This window comes from Meriones unguiculatus, chromosome 2, assembly GCF_030254825.1.
Source record: "Meriones unguiculatus strain TT.TT164.6M chromosome 2, Bangor_MerUng_6.1, whole genome shotgun sequence".
Lineage (NCBI taxonomy): Eukaryota > Metazoa > Chordata > Mammalia > Rodentia > Muridae > Meriones > Meriones unguiculatus.
The window spans coordinates 27,977,724-27,993,407 of NC_083350.1; the positions used below are offsets into that span (position 1 = coordinate 27,977,724).

General features: G+C 42.4%; 1 protein-coding gene across 2 annotated transcripts in view; it reads left to right on the plus strand.

The window, feature by feature from the left end:
- Window positions 1-15,684, plus strand: part of Hmgxb3 (HMG-box containing 3) — a 44,863-nt gene that overhangs the window by 13,943 nt on the left and 15,236 nt on the right. The window contains exons 6-12 of one of the 2 annotated variants that reach the window (XM_021633679.2): window positions 2,897-3,028; window positions 5,371-5,517; window positions 5,614-5,789; window positions 7,780-7,952; window positions 8,088-8,185; window positions 10,955-11,053; window positions 12,126-12,275. In XM_021633679.2, the coding sequence (XP_021489354.1) occupies window positions 2,897-3,028; window positions 5,371-5,517; window positions 5,614-5,789; window positions 7,780-7,952; window positions 8,088-8,185; window positions 10,955-11,053; window positions 12,126-12,275 (975 nt within the window). Of the gene's footprint in view, window positions 1-2,896; window positions 3,029-5,370; window positions 5,790-7,779; window positions 7,953-8,087; window positions 8,186-10,954; window positions 11,054-12,125; window positions 12,276-15,684 lie in introns of both variants that reach the window. The other variant, XM_021633678.2, reaches the window with a different exon arrangement.

The window sequence follows — 15,684 nt, forward strand, 5'->3', positions numbered from 1 at the left end:
AATCTAGCTGTCAGGCCCATATTGACAAGCTAAAGAAACCTTCAGTGGAGGACTCCAGCAGCAGCGAGAGACACAGTCACTCAAAGGCAAGTAGACATGAAATGCTTTTTCTCTAGACCCCTTTATATCTGAGCTGCCATTTGGAAGGTCTCACCCACTTTGAGGGTAGATCTTACCCCCTCTATTAATCCTCTCTGGAAACTTCCCTCCCTTATAGACCTACCTAGTGGTATATCTCTTAGGGGTTCTGTGTTCTGTAAAGTTAATGGTCAAAGCTGGCCATCATAGTCTGTTAATTGCTGTATTTATCTGATCAGTTCTATTCAGCTTCCTTTGATTTTTTTTTTTTTTTTTTTTAAGATTTATTAGGTATAGTGTTCTGTCTTCATGTGTACCTCAACACCAGAAGAGGGCACCAGATCTCATTATAGACGGTTGTGAACCACCATGTATTTGCTGGGAATTGAATTCAGAACCTCTGGAAGAGCAAGCAGTGCTTTTAACCTCTGAGCCATCTCTCTAGCCCCTGATTCCTTTTATTTTAATTGAATTTTTATGACTCTTATTTTCTTCCTCCCTAAAACTCCTTACTCACCTTATCCCTCCTTCGCCCTTTAAGATCTCTGCCTTACTTTGAAGCCCAGGCTAGCCTTGAATTCCCAATCCTTTGGCTTCATTTTTCTTTCCATTTAATAATCGGTTGGTTATTTAAGTTTGTTTTGGTTATTTTAGTAGTTTGTTTAGAGTTTAGAATACATTTTTTCAACTTAACCCCAGTCTGACTTTCAATAGCTTTTGCTATAGATAATCTATATATTCTTTGATGTTTGCTGTTTTGAGATGATGTCTTAACTGTGTTGCCCAGGCTGATCTGAAACTCATCGACTCAAATGATCCTCCAGCTCCCACTTTACAAGTAGCTGGGAATATAAATAAGTGGCACTGTGCTGCACAGTATATCCTTAGATGAGAAAGTGTGTTGTTGCAGTGTGTGTATGATCACATATATACAAGGTGTACATGGAGATCGAAGGTTGATGTCAAGGTGTCTGTCTCTTTCCACCTTACTTGCTGGAACTGAGCTTATCTCACTGGCTTGGACTCATTGGAGCTCCTTGGTTGCTGGGCTCCTTGGTTTGCTTCGTCTTCTCCCAGCACTGAGATTACAGGCACACTCTGTTTTGCACTGGTACTAGGATCCTCATGTTTGTGTGGCAAGCACCGTCCCCACTACGCCATCTCCCAGCCCAGAAAGTTGCAACATCTTGAAATAGAACCTTTCATTGAAGCTGGATTGATGGAGACATTGGTTCTTTTTCTGGAGACCTTATTTTCCTGGAAGTGGCTGTTCTATCAACAGCCAGGCTCTTCTACAAAAGTGTTCTATGACACTTTTTTATGTTTTAGGACTGAAACAGCCTTAAACATCAGCATTTTTGTCTAGTGGTATTGTTCCTTCATGATGCTGTTGAGTGTTCCATGATTACGATAACTATTTCTAAGACTGACTTCCTCGCATTTTTATTCTGCTTTCTGTGGGTATTCAGTGTGAAGAGTCTGTACTGGTATTGGGCAATGGTCTGGGAAAAGATGAGAAGGGTTTTCTGTACTAATTATAGTAGTCTCAGAACTGTAAAATCCTTTACAGCTTACTGTGCATTTTTTTTTTTTTCATTCTTGACATGGCATACTTCTGTGACATGACGAGGATGTAGTGTTTCAGAGAAGACTGCTCCTAGGTCATTCAGTGTGTCAGTGGCAAAGTTGGAACCTACAGCTTGGTGTCTTTCCTTGGTGCCACTCCAGTTGGCATTCATTCTTGACATGGTACCACAGTAATGGGCAGCTTTTCCTTCTGCCTTCTGGCAGTTAGCTAGTGGCAGGTTAGTGTTTGCTCAAAAGGAATTGTTGGTTTTGGCCAGGCTAGAGAAGTCAGGGATTACCAGTTTAATAAACATATTTGTAAAATATATATTTACAGTTTAATAAGTATATTTGTAAATATATTTTATGTCTAGTATTTATTTACAAATAGATCTAATAAATAAGTAGTTTTGTTTCTAACCGACATGCAGTGATCCAGTTTAGAGGTTTTCCCAGAGGCTGATTGTGGAATAGCAGATGACCCGGCATCTATTCTTAGATTGTCTTCATTTGTTTTTAGAGTCCATAGTTCTCATTTTGTATATCTGAACTATAGATACTAGGATCTCTAATTTTTAAGTAAGAGGAATAAAGATAAAGCAGTTTTTGAAGTCTATAGAGCCAGAAGATATAACTAGATTCACAGAAGCAGAATTGGACCAAGAATGAGGGTGTCCTGAGTTGTAGGTCTAGCTCTGCTCTTCAGAGATGGTCTGTGTATTCCTGGCTGTCCTAGAACTCAACATGTAGACCAGGCTGGCTTTGAAGTTAGCGATCTGCCTACCTCTATCTCCCAAGTACTAGGATTAAAGTATGTGTGTCCAGAAGTGTTCCAGTTCCAGGGTGTCAGATCCTCTGGAACTGGGGTTAAAGAGAGTTGTGATCTACCAAATGGGTGCTGGGAATTGAACCTGGGTCCTCTGGAAGAGTAGTCAGTGCTCTTAACCACTGAGCCATCTCTCCAGCCCCACTATGCTACATGATACAAAACATTTAAAATGTATTAGCTACAATAGCAATAATACCCACTTACTGCATTGCTGAGAGGATTAAGTGAGATTCTGATACAATGTTGAGCACTGAGTGCTACCATGTTCAGTAGCAACCACCATGCTGGTGACTCTGTAACTCTGATGAGTTTGTACCAAAGGAGGGTTATAAGTGACCCTTTTGTGGTGTCCACTTGATATTCTAATAGGCAGCAGAGGCTTGGGCTGGATTCTTGTTCTTAACTCATGTTTTGTTTTTACAGACCACAACATACACCCGCCGGGGCCATGGGACGTGCACAAGCCCAGGTTGCTCCTTTACCTATGTCACCAGGCACAAACCACCTAAGTGCCCTACCTGTGGTAACTTCCTAGGAGGGAAGTGGATCCCAAAGGTAAGGCTCGTTTCCATTGCCCTTGGGAACAGATGGTTTTCTGTTTTCTGTTGTTCTTAAGTGAATGCTGACTTACTTTGAATCTTTTTAATTTGTGTATGATGTGCATGGGCGTGTGTGTGTGTGTGTGTGTGTGTGCGCTTGTTTGTTTGAGTGAGTGCAAGTCCATGCATGCAGTGTCACATATGGAGGTCAGAAGACAACAACGGCTGTTAGCCATTGCTTTTCACTTGTTTAAGACAGGATCTCTTTCGTTGTTCACTGCTGCATATGTCAGGATAAGCCATTCCTCAAGCTTGTAGGAATTCTGTGCTCAGGTGTTTCGTCCACTGGGGCCACCTCTCCAGCCACTTTGCTAAATTCCCACAGCTAGTTATGCAGCACCTTTTCCACTAAACCGTACTTTCCCAGGTATTATTTGTTCTCTTATTTAGCTGCAGAATCTAGGATTTCTTTTCGATTATATTTTTTTGAGTCAGGCATGAACTATTTCTGACAGTAAGGAAATGATTGGCCTTTTCTTACATCGTCCCTGGGATCAGACTGGCTTAAGTTAGCCCAAGAAATACATGCAGCAGTTCCCAGTGAGGTAGTTGGAAAAGAAAAGCTAGTGAGTAAGGCTGTGTAACTCGAGGCTTTGTTTCTGTGTGCTCATTCTGACAGAGGTTAGTGAGCTGCTTGTATTCACTTCCTTCTTAAAGCAACATCTAAAAACTTCAGCTTGAGTCAGTGACAAAAATGAGATTATCTGGAAGAGTTTTTGAACAATCACTTTAATTATCTTTCTCCACAAAGAGTTTTAAATAGCCTGTTGGTAGGCAGTACAGGGCTCAAAGTTTGCATCATAAGAGGTATGTTTAGGCTGTTGGTTTTAGGTTGGTTTTTCCTTGTCCTGCACTGGATAAGCTCTGCAGTTTACTTGGTACTTTGCTTTCATGTTTGCTCATCTAGAGCTCATCTGTGTTAGAATCAGAGTGCTTTGTTATAGAGCCCCTAAGAGCCATCTGAAAGATCGTCTTTTACTGTCTCTAGCCAGGAAAAGGACACCACCCAGATGGCTTTAGAAGTTTGAAGGGATGTGGTTGAAATTTTAATGGCATTAGCTACAGATACTGTACTTCATACAGCACCTAGGTCAGCCCTGAACAGTGCAGACTCGGACCACCCAGAGTGCTATCTTATTTCTGTTGGATTTTTAAATATCCAACTCAATGTTTTTCAGAACTGAAGTCAAGAGACCTGAAGTGCCCAATGTCCAAAGTCGAATACAATCCAGAGACAGTCAGGACTGGAACTGAGTCTCTGGCCACCAGCCAAGGACTTTTGTAGGGGCCATGGGTTCTCATTCTAATCTCATATGGGGTTGGTAACTCATGGTTTTAACCCTGATCACATCTCCTACCAGCAAGAGTCTAGCACACCTTTTGGAGAACCCAGTCCTGTCGTTTATATGAGGAAATAATTCAGATAAAGCCTGCCCAGATCACACACATAATTAGGAATGAAACCCAGCTTTAGTTTTCCCTTAGTTAATATATAGTACCTTTCATGAAACCTAACCCAGGGACAACCACTATTTTTTTAAAAATTAAGTCCGTATTTGTGTGTGTGTTTGTGTATTATTGCTGTTATTTCCACAGCAGTGCTCACTGAATAAAGCTAAAGCACCGAGGACTTTAAAAGTCGATCTAATAGGTAGGAATGGCATCACATGCCTTTAATGTCATCATTCTGGAGGTGGAGACAGGCTGTCTTAAGAGTTTAAAGACAGTCTGGTGCATGGGTCTGATTAGCAAGTGTTAGGCTGGCTAGGGCTACATAGTGAGACCCTGTCTTAACTTCTAACGTAATTAATGTGTATGAAATAATTTGACTTTTTGAAGAGTGACTCACTGTGGAAGTCATTCATATTGACTCACCTGAAGGAATCTAGGACTAAAGGTTTTCTCCAAGGGAAGGAAAACAGTGTGAACTTGAGCACGTTTGGATGAACTGAGTTTAATGGAAAGACCACCAAGGTAACCCACTTGGTACTACAAGATATCAGCTTCTTACTAGATGGGGAGAAATGGGCATGAGACAGTCAGGGCCAATACCCCATAAAAAGAGACTTGTCAAGAAGGAATGTTTACATTAACTCACAACTGAGGTGTCCAACACTCTAGTAAGAAGACCCTGGAGCAGAAGCCTTTTATACTTGCGATCTTGACTCTTCTCTGTGGACTCAATTTCCTTGTTTATTACCCATGTATTTTTTAAAAGAGGATCAAATGAGAGAATATTTGTAAATGTCATTATGAGCCATAAAATACCTTATGTGTACAAGTTTTTTCCCTCTCTAGGAAAAGCCAGCCAAAGTCAAAGTGGAATTGGCTTCAGGTGTCTCCTCTAAAGGTTCCGTGATTAAAAGAAGTCAGCAGCCTGTCATCACTGAGCAAAACCCCTCCAAGGAAAATGCCTCAAAACTGACTCTGGAGAACTCAGAAGCTGTAAGCCAGCTCTTAAATGTAGCTCCTCCAAGAGAAGTGGGTGAGGACAATGAATGGGAGGAAGTGATTGTCTCCGATGCTCATGTTTTGGTCAAGGAAGTTCCTGGGAATCATGGTACATCAGTAACTAAGACGTCGGTTGTCAAGAGTGGTATACAGGCTGAAGTCTCCCTGGGGACAACTGAGAATGACAGTCCTGGACCAGACCTGCCACCATCAGCAGACGGGACCAGCACCTCCAGTTCACTCTCAGCTCATAAAAAATATCCAGGGTATGCCATTGTCATTATATATCATTGGAGCTGTGTTTAGAACAGCAGCAAAGCAAGAGCCCCGTGTTTGCTTTGTCAGATATCCTTATAGTAGTCCTGAGAGAGGCAGCAGAGCCTGGAGAGATTCTAACACTGTGGCCTAGAGACATGACATGATTTGCCTTTCACCTTACATTCTAACATCCATACATGCTATTACATTCCTTGCACATATTTTCTTGTCAGTCTTCATAAAACAGTTAGGATCTTGTTGGTACAGGTTGTGGGTAGAGTTCTAAAAACAAAAACAACAAAACAAAACCAAAAAAAGACGTGTTACTAATCCTGAACATGGGATTAGAAGGAGGGGACTTATCTTGACACCTTATGCAAAGAGTATTCAGCTGTTGGTAAGACTCAGTTTGGTCCTTGCTGGCGCTGTCTTCTGTTTGACCTTTGGCATAGTCACTCAGTGTCTTTTGACTGGTTCTGAAAAACCTTGAGTTGGAAAGAATGTGATTATGAAGACTAAGGGAGATTGCTTGTGAAGCATTCAGGCTGTACCTTACAAACAGGGCTTTTTCTCCTTCTTGCCTTTTTAGAGGCTTAACTGGCTTCTCCATTAGTGTCCCAGAACCTGCCATGCTCTTGTAACAATAGTTGTCAGCTGGGAACAGCTTTGCCCACAGGGGATGTTTTGGCATCGTTGGGAGGTATCGGTCGTCACAACTGGGGAGAGGTTTACTGCTAGTATCTACAGTACACAGGACAGCCTCCCAGGGGAATTGGCCTCTGTGAAATATCACTAGTTCCGCATTTGGTTTCTATTGTGATTTGTAAGTGTTTGTTTAATGACCAGGAAATAATGTTCACATAGCTCAAATTTTAAAAGTATAAGAGATAAATATATTTATAAGCACAGACATGTAGATGTTGTATGTATTTACTGCTTTTTTATTCATATGTGCATGGCTGTTTTGCCTGCCTGTATGTCTGTGAACCATGTGTGTACCTGGTACCCAGGGATATCAGAAGAGTGTATCATGTCTTTGGAACTGGATTTACTAACAGTTGCGAGCCACCGTGTGGGTGCTGAGGATAGAACCTGATCCTCTGCAAAAGCAGCAAATGCTCTTAACCACTGAATCACTTCAGCCCCTTTCCCACTTTTCTATTCAAATACTAGCATAGTGGGTATATTTCTAAGTCCACCTGCTCTATTTCCCCTGACATAGTATGCTTTGGAGAAAGTTTAGTATACTAAAGCCTAAAGCTGTGGGCTTTTGACTGGTATTTGGGGCATAAGTTACTTTATGAGCTGATTATTGAGGCCATCCATGATTCAGCCCTTGCGATTAACACTGGCACTGCAAAGATTAAGAATAGGCAAGGTTGGGCTGGCTTTCCCCAGGGTCAGATGATTGTTCAAGGTTCCTGAATAAACTGCATTGAAAAAAAAAAAAAAGAATAGGCAAGGTTTATTAGCCACAGTGTCTGCTGCCCTCATGTGGGCGCTTGGTAGACTTCAAGTAGCACTTGATCTAATAGAGGCCAATTTGATATTGTAACCTTAATGCCTGTTGCTTTTATATACTGCTCTATACTTCTATATCATTCATTTATGTATGTATTTGGTCTTTTTGAGACAGTTTTATATAACCTAACCTAGCCTTGTACTCACTGTGTAGCTGAGGATGACTTGAACCCCTGATCTTCCTTATAGGATTATAGGGGTACACTACAGCACTCGTTTAATTGTGTCATTGTGATAACTTCTCTAGATACTTACTTCCCCATTTTATGTTTAAAAACTTTAGGTTAAAAGGGATGAGATTACTTGCCTAGAGCCCTGCAGATTTTTAAAGTCTAAATTTAAATTCAATTTGTCTAAAGCCTGCTGACTTAATCATTGTAATAACCGCTAAAAAAGCATGTGGAATATTACACTGTGGTTGCTTTCGTTTGTCCAAGCTTTCCGGCTTTCCTTCATGGTTATTTTTTCCTCCTCTAGAGTTGACCTGTTCACCACTGGACCCAAAGCCCCAGAGCTTAAAGGCAGAGCACGAGGCAAGCCCTCATTACTGGCTGCTGCAAGACCTATGAGAGCAATACTGCCAGCCCCAACGAGTGTTGGACGGGGCAGCAGCATGGGGCTTCCCAGGGCCAGACAGGCTTTCCCCCTGGGTAAGAGCTAGTTCAGACCTGGGAGGAGGGGCTGTCTGATGGTAAGGAGCCAGGAGTGGTGGTGGGGCATGGGAAGGAGAGAGCTGGGGAAGCGGAATGGCTTTAAATCACCAGGCTGCCTTGTGGTTCTCTCAGATAAGACTCCCTCTGTGGGGACTTGCGGGCTGAAGCCAAGCACGCTGAAACAGCTGGGTCAACCCATCCAACAGCCACCTAGCACTGGTGAAGTAAAGGTAAGACCAATCCCCAGAGGACCGCTGTGTGGACCTCTGCTCAGTGTGTTTAATGTTTCAGCGTCTTAGGGCATAGGCAAAAGGCAGACACCAGTTTCTACAGTGATAGGCCTCCAGGAGCATATTAATAAGAATTGAAATCTCATTTTATAAAGTGAATGCGTGCTTTTAAGCCTTTTCTTTAGATAACCTATACGTTTTAAAATAGACAAAAATAAAAGCAATGTAATGAGCACCTATAAAATCTTTACCCAGAATCACCAATTAACATGTGATCCAGTGCCAGCAAGCTCGCTCCGCAGGTAAAGGCACTTGCTGTTAAACCTGAAGACTTGAATTCAGTTCCCAGGACCCACATGATAGAAGGAGGGCACCAACTCCGGAATGTTGTTCTCCAGCCTCTCCGTGCATGTTCCTGCCATGTGCACACAAGATAAATAGGTGTAATTTTTAAAGACTATCATTTATGTATATGTAGGTTTGTACGAGTGTGGGTGCTCTAGGAAGCCAGAGGCTTACCAGCAGTTGTAAGCTGCCTCATGTGGGGTCTTTGAAACCCAACTTGGGTCCTCATTAGGAGCAGCACATGCTCTTAACCACTGAGCCATATATCCAGCCCCCATCCCAAAATGTAATTAATAACAAGTTTTAATTATATGTGCCCCATTTGCTGTCTCTGTGCACATAGCTTATTCCATAATGCTTTCTTGTATATTTCTTAAGGATTCTTAAGGCTGTTCTTTTGCTAAATGTTAGTGTTCTGTGTTAGACTTCATATTCCAGTTTTGTCTTTTACCTACGCATGTTCCCCATTCCATATAGGATCTAATCTAGGATCATGATGTTGCTTTGATTTTTACGGCTGTTTAGCTTCCTTTTAAAAGAGATGCCCGGTTATTACAGAAAATTCAGCTGCACATGTGGCACACAGTAATCCCAGGACTTCGCAGCCTGAGGTAGGAGGGTTAAAAGCTCAAGGCTATCCAGAACTACATAGTGAGTTAGAGCCAGTTGGGTACATAGCAAGAGCCTGTCTCAAAAAAAAAAAAGGAAGAAAGTAGAAATGGTAGTGGGGAGTGAATGAGACATTCAGTTATTATGAAATTATCAAAGAATAAATAAAAAAGAAATATAGGGAAGAAAAGTACAGAAGTTTTTAGATAAAGAAAGAAGAAAATAAATTCTGTCATGACCCTCACCTTAGAACCAACTTGAAAATCTAGTAGGCTGGATTTCAGTGTTAAGTCTTTTTCTTTTAAAAAAAGGGGGGGTGTTGTTGTTGTTATTTTTATGTTTATGGGTGTTTTGCCTGCAAGTGTCTGTGCACCACATGGGTGCCTGTTGTGGGTGGAGGCCAGAAGACACTGGAGTTACAACAGGAACCTCCATGTGAATGCGGGGAATTGAACCTAGATCCTCTGCGATAGCAGTCAGTGCTCTTAACAGCTGAGCTCTCTCTCTCGTAAATGTGTTCTTAATATAATTTCTATAAACTATAAGTGTGATTTTTAGTGTCTATTAGTTTGTGGCCTGTAACTTTTAGTTTGGTGATAATAAAGGTTTCCCATATTTTATAATTCCGTGTACTTAAGAACATTTGCTTGTTTTTGTTTTCTAAGATAGGATTTTGCTATATAATCCATGCTGGCCTTAAACATGTGGTTCTTCTGCCCCAACCTCCCAGGTATTGGAATTATAAGCATGTGCCACTGTGCCTAGCTTTTTCTCCCATATGTATCTAGAGTAGTTTTTGAATCCCCTAAGCCAACATTTTCCAGATGTTGCTGTGGTCTTCAGTAACAAGTATGTTCTCTATTTTATAAAAATATTTATGTTATAAAATATTTTATATTGTACATATCATTATATATTGTGAGAAGGTTAGTACAGGTGAGCACTTCTCTGCTCGTCTTTGACAGTTCCCATTCCTGTTCACAGTGACCGCTTAATGGCTTGTGGCCCAGAACTCAAAAACTGTCACAATCTAGGTTGGAGTAGGAAAGTCCATCTGCTGTCTTCCTTGCCATGCTTTTTGCTGGATCAGTTTCTCTTTGACTGCTCTGAGTTTGCCCTGATGGCATTAACTGGCTTGTAACTGGACAGCTGTTTTATCTGATGCCCAGATGTATTAACAAGCTGTTGTTGTGTGTGTGATCTTGGGTAGAGAGAAGTTCAGTGGCATTCTAGTTCCTGCACTCTGTCCGTGTGCGTCATCACTTGAACAGTTTTTGTAAAGAGTTCCTTTTGCTCAGCAACATTGTTCAGTTTTGAAAGTCACAGCTCTTTTGTCTCTTAAGTTGTCTCATAAACCACTGTTATAGAGTCATTTTGATTTAGAATGCTATATCTTTTCATTATATGTGCATTTCTTATAGAATATGTGTAGATCTTGGTAAAGGGTGAAAACAGTAATCCTCCTTTTATTCCATGACAATTCCATGAAGCTGATAGACTCTAGACTTGCTTCTGTGCTAACAATATTCAATTGTGTATTTATATGTAAAGCAATTACAGATCTTATTGCTCCAAAGCAGTTGTAAATCTGATGTACAGTTCAAAGCTACACAGAGAAGTGTGGCAACCCATAGACTTAAATATGACATTCAGTCTTTGGTGTGCTGGTGGCTGCCAGTGGGCATTCTTGAGGGCGCGTTTGGAGCATTATCTCCTGTAGTTTGCCCAGGAATTATTTCAACTTATTTTAGACCCATGAGTTAGGATTTTGCCTAAAGTGTAGAACCAGCACTAACTGGTTGTTCTGATCCACAGCTATCAAATTACCCAAGCAGCAGGACACCTCAGATGAAAATTGTGGAGGTCAAGCCTGATATGTTTCCTCCATATAAATACAGCTGCACTGTCACGCTGGTAAGTGTGCACCCTGCTGATGGCAAGTTGTTTTGATTTTTGTGGTTGAAGCTTTGTAGGAGGTTGGGGAGCCAGGAGCAGTAGCAGAGAGTGAGTACATCTGGGCTAGATATGAGTGACTGATGCTAAATACCCACCATTGATACAAATGATAGTTGCTGGGTGAATCCGCCAGCACTCTTAACTGCAGAGCCATCTCTCCAGTCTCTCCAGCTACTTTCAAGGGTAACATACCAACTTTAGACCGGACTCTGATGTCTGACTACTCTTTAAAAAATGTCCTGGCCCATGCTTTATATCTACCCGGAAAAACATATAAGTTATATACAGGGTCTCACTAAGTTTTTGAGGCTGACCTTGAACTCACTTTGTAGCCCTAGCCTATCCAGCTTCATAGTGGTGTGTGTGTGTGTGTGTGAGAGACAGAGAGCATGGTATGCATGTTTGTGTACATGCACATGCAAAAGTGCCCCAAGGTTAATGTCAAGACTTTCTCGATTGCCCTCTGCCTTATTCTACTTGAGGTAGGTTTTTAGTCAAATACTTGCTGGCCAGCTTGCTCTGAGAAACCCCATCTCTGCCTTCCATTGCTGGGATTACAGGTGAGCTACCTCACTCCTGGCATTTATTTGGATTCTTTGGACTCTGGTATTTTGCTTCCACAGCAAGTCTTTCACTGCTGAGCCATCTGGCCCTTCCTGTTTTTGAGGCAGGGTCTTATGTAGCTCAGGCTGGCATTGAACCGGCTATGGAGTTATTGAGGCCAGCCATGGACTCCTGCTCCTCTCCCCTCCCTTTGCAAGTGCTGGACTATGGGTGTGCACCACATACCCAGGTTCTTGAAGTTCTGAACCTTGAAGTCAACTCACTCATTTGAAAGATACAGATGAACTAGCCTTGCATTCTTTACCAGAAGTGAAAGAGGATACCCATAGAAAATGGATCTTGCTTCAAGAATCGTTAAAGCTGATTTGAATTTCACTTCCTTTAAACTAATATCTGGTCATCCTGGTTTTTTAGTTCTGTTCAAGATTAACCTAATTTTTTTAATTTAAACATATACTTTTTTTAGGATTTGGGCCTTGCTACATCGAGAGGACGGGGAAAGTGCAAAAATCCCTCTTGTAGCTATGTCTACACTAACCGACACAAACCTCGGGTTTGTCCCAGCTGTGGTTTTAACCTTGCCAAAGACAGGACCGAGAAAACTCCAAAGGCCATCGTGAGTTCCTTCCCCAGACACTTCCTTTAGACTTGAATTGTTTTTTGGATTGTAATGCATGATTAGGGGTTGTCCTCAGGATCCGGACCAGGTTGTAGGTTCTGAAGTTGACAAAGAACCTTCTCTCTGAACCTTGTCCTCAATGCCAAAGTAGGGGTTGGTCAATGCCCTAGTCCATTTTCTGCTTCTGTCATAAAATATCCTAGACTGGATAATAGAATACAGAGGTGGATTATGTACTTCCAGTTCTGCAGGCTGAGAAGTCAAGAACATGGTGCTGGTTGGGATCTGCTTAGTGTCTGATGGAGCCCTTCTCTGTATTGTAACATGGTAGAGGGCACATAAGACAGAACAAGGAGCCAGAGCACTCAATTCATAACAGAGGCACTGTAACGTAATGTGGATAAACTGATCAATCCTGGATTAATCCATTTATTGTTGTAAATTAAATGGGTGTTGGGCTGTGTATTGTTTATTATTAGCCCTATGATTATCACGGTAGTATTAGGTAACCAACTGTCACAATTAATAAGACACAGAAACCTGTTAGATTTTATAATTGCCTATTTACCTTGGGCTGAGCAGATATTTCTACCTATGCTATGTCAGTAACCTTACCATCTACCTCCCAGCCTCCATCCAGTCCCATCCACCTTAACCATTCCTAGTTGGCCTATCTCCCATCCATAATTCTATAAGTACTTGGTTATCCTTCATCTGGGTCATATTCTTCATCCACGCCATCCTCAGAGTCCTTCCTCCTAGTCCATGTGGTTCCTCCTGTCTTCTTATCTGTTTCCCATGGTTCTCCTGTCCCCAAAGCCTGGGAACCTTAGCCACGCCTATCCCATTCTGCCCTGCCCAGGTTTTAAGCCTTCTAATCAACCAATCAGGAATGTCTTAGGCAGGTTTACTCAACAAGGATAGGTGTATCTGGCAGTAACCAGATCTTGAGGGCCAGCAATTAGCATCAAAATATAAGCATCAGACCAACCCTCAACATCCATTTGTAAAGACTTTGTAATTTAACCAAACCCTTTCAAGTTCCATTAATATATGACGCTGGGGATTATCTAATACATGAACATTGGGGAATCACTGAGAACCAAGAGATCAGTCACTGAAAAGAATGCCACAGCAAGCCTTAAATAGACGAGAATGAGAGGCTGTCTTACTGTTCTATAGCTGTGACAGAGCACCACCACCAAGGCATCTTATTTAAAAAAGCATTTAGTTGGGGCTTGCTTACATTTTCAGATGGTTAGTCCATAACCATCATGGTGGGAACATGGTAGCATGCACTGGACAAGCAGCTGGAAGCATTCATGTTAAGAGAACAACCTCAAGGCAGACACAGTTAACTGGGAGTGGTGTGAGCTTTTGAAACCTCAAAGCCCACCCCCAGTGATGCATCTCAACAAAGCTACACCTCCCAGTCCTTCCCAGACAGTTGCCCCAGCTGCCAAACAAGCATTCAAATAAGGTCTTTGGGGCCATTCTCATTCAAAGTACTACAGAAGCCTATCTGAGACCTGAAAGTTGGTTCATTTCTTTTGTAAATAGTCACTGCTAGCCCCAAAACAAGTGAGGGGGATTGAGGGAATCATACACTGGTTAAGAATTAAAGATGAAGTATGCTCTAAGTTGTCTAAGGAGTACAGGAATTGATGACCAAGGAAGGCATGCTCAAAACCAAGCATCTTAGATTTTGGGTTTTGTTTTGTTTTGTTTACCATTGTGAAAATCAAACCAAGAGCTTTCCAAAGGCCAAGCAAGAGCTGTTGATGAAGATACAGTCCCAGCCCATAACCAACATTGAAAGTAAAGAGTATTTATTCCGTTGGCTAGAGAAGGTGTTGTAGGGGGGCAGGGCTCAGATAGGAAAAGCTGTTGGGACTGTTCCATCTAGAGTCTGCCAGCCAGGGAGAGGCCTAGAGGGAGGTTATTTGAAAAAGTGGACTTGGGGCTTAGAGAGACAGCTTGGAGGTTAGGAGCACTGAGTGCTCTTGCAGAGAGCCTAAGTCCTAGCACCCACATGGCAGCCATAACTCCAGGTCCAGTTTCAGAAGGCCTCTGCAGGCACTGCATGGTATGCAGAGACATTTACTCTTGCAAAACACCCATGCACATAAAAGTGAACAGATTTAAATATATATAAATATATGTGTCTGTATGTATGTATGTATTTGAAATGAAAAGAAAAGGGAGACTTAAAATTTGGGAGTAGGAAGGACTAAAGATGGGGAAACTGCTTTAGGCCTCAAGTTCTCTCTGCATGTGGAGGGGAGCCTTTACTGGTAATTGGTCTCCAAGTCTGTCTCCAGCCTGAGGTATATTCAGGGTCACTGCCCTTTCTCAACAAGGAACTAATTTTGAGATGAGATTGCATTAGGATTGGGAACTGAGAGGCCTGGCTGGTGGTGGCCCTTAGCTGGAAGCTTAGCATTTGAGCTTTAGTTCCTGTTAGTGAAACAGAGGAGGGAGGTGAGCTAAACTAAATATCAGCATTTTGCTCAGAGGACCAGGAGCCCAATGGCAGGGCTCCTGGAGCTTCAAACAGTCTACCGTAAAGCCCTGCCATGGGAGAGGGGTCCTAGCCTTCCTCTGGGGCTCCTGCTCTACCACATACCCTCCACCGAAGTGACTTCCTCCCGGATCCTGCAAGCACGCATCCACTCCTCTTCTCATAGTGCTGCCTGTGCCCTGTGTGGCCTGCTTCACTCAACTCACTGCAGAACATAAGCTCTTTTAGGCAGGCATGGATGTGTCCACACCTTACCCTAGAGTCTCAATACTAGTTCAGAAAAATAAAACTGCTTAGAAACTAGGGCGTTGGTGTGTAGCCTTTGGAGCCCCTAAGTGGCAGGGGTTCTCTTTGCACTTTGTTTGCAACTCTTATAATTAAAACTGTACCATCTGTTGGCTGAAGTGGCCTTCAGTCCTTTCTGTTCTCATCCCTGGTTCCAAAGGGACAGTGTGGTTCATTGTCGTCACAACAGAGAATCAGAGAATATGTGACCTTCAGGGACAGCCTGTTGTGGTGGTACTCACTCTTTTGCAGCCCTTCATGCACTAGTCAAGCATGTGTCATGTGCTGTATGAGCCAGGTGTTCAGAGGTAACCATCACCTGGCCCCTTCCCTGAGGCTCTTACAGTCTAGTGCAGGAGAAAGATAGAGAACTGAAACCTTACAGTTACAGTCAGGGAGACAGAAGCTGTTCTTAGTAAAGAAAACACCCTCTTGTTCTTCTTCAGTTAGCTTCTGCAGAGGACTGTGACCCAGGCCTCTTGCTGGTTTGGAGAATAAATAGGCAAGCAGGTGCCTGTACTCACCAGTGAGGGAGAAGTGACTGTATTAGTTACTTCTCATTGCTGTGACCAAATTCCTGGCAAGAGGAAGCTTAAAGAA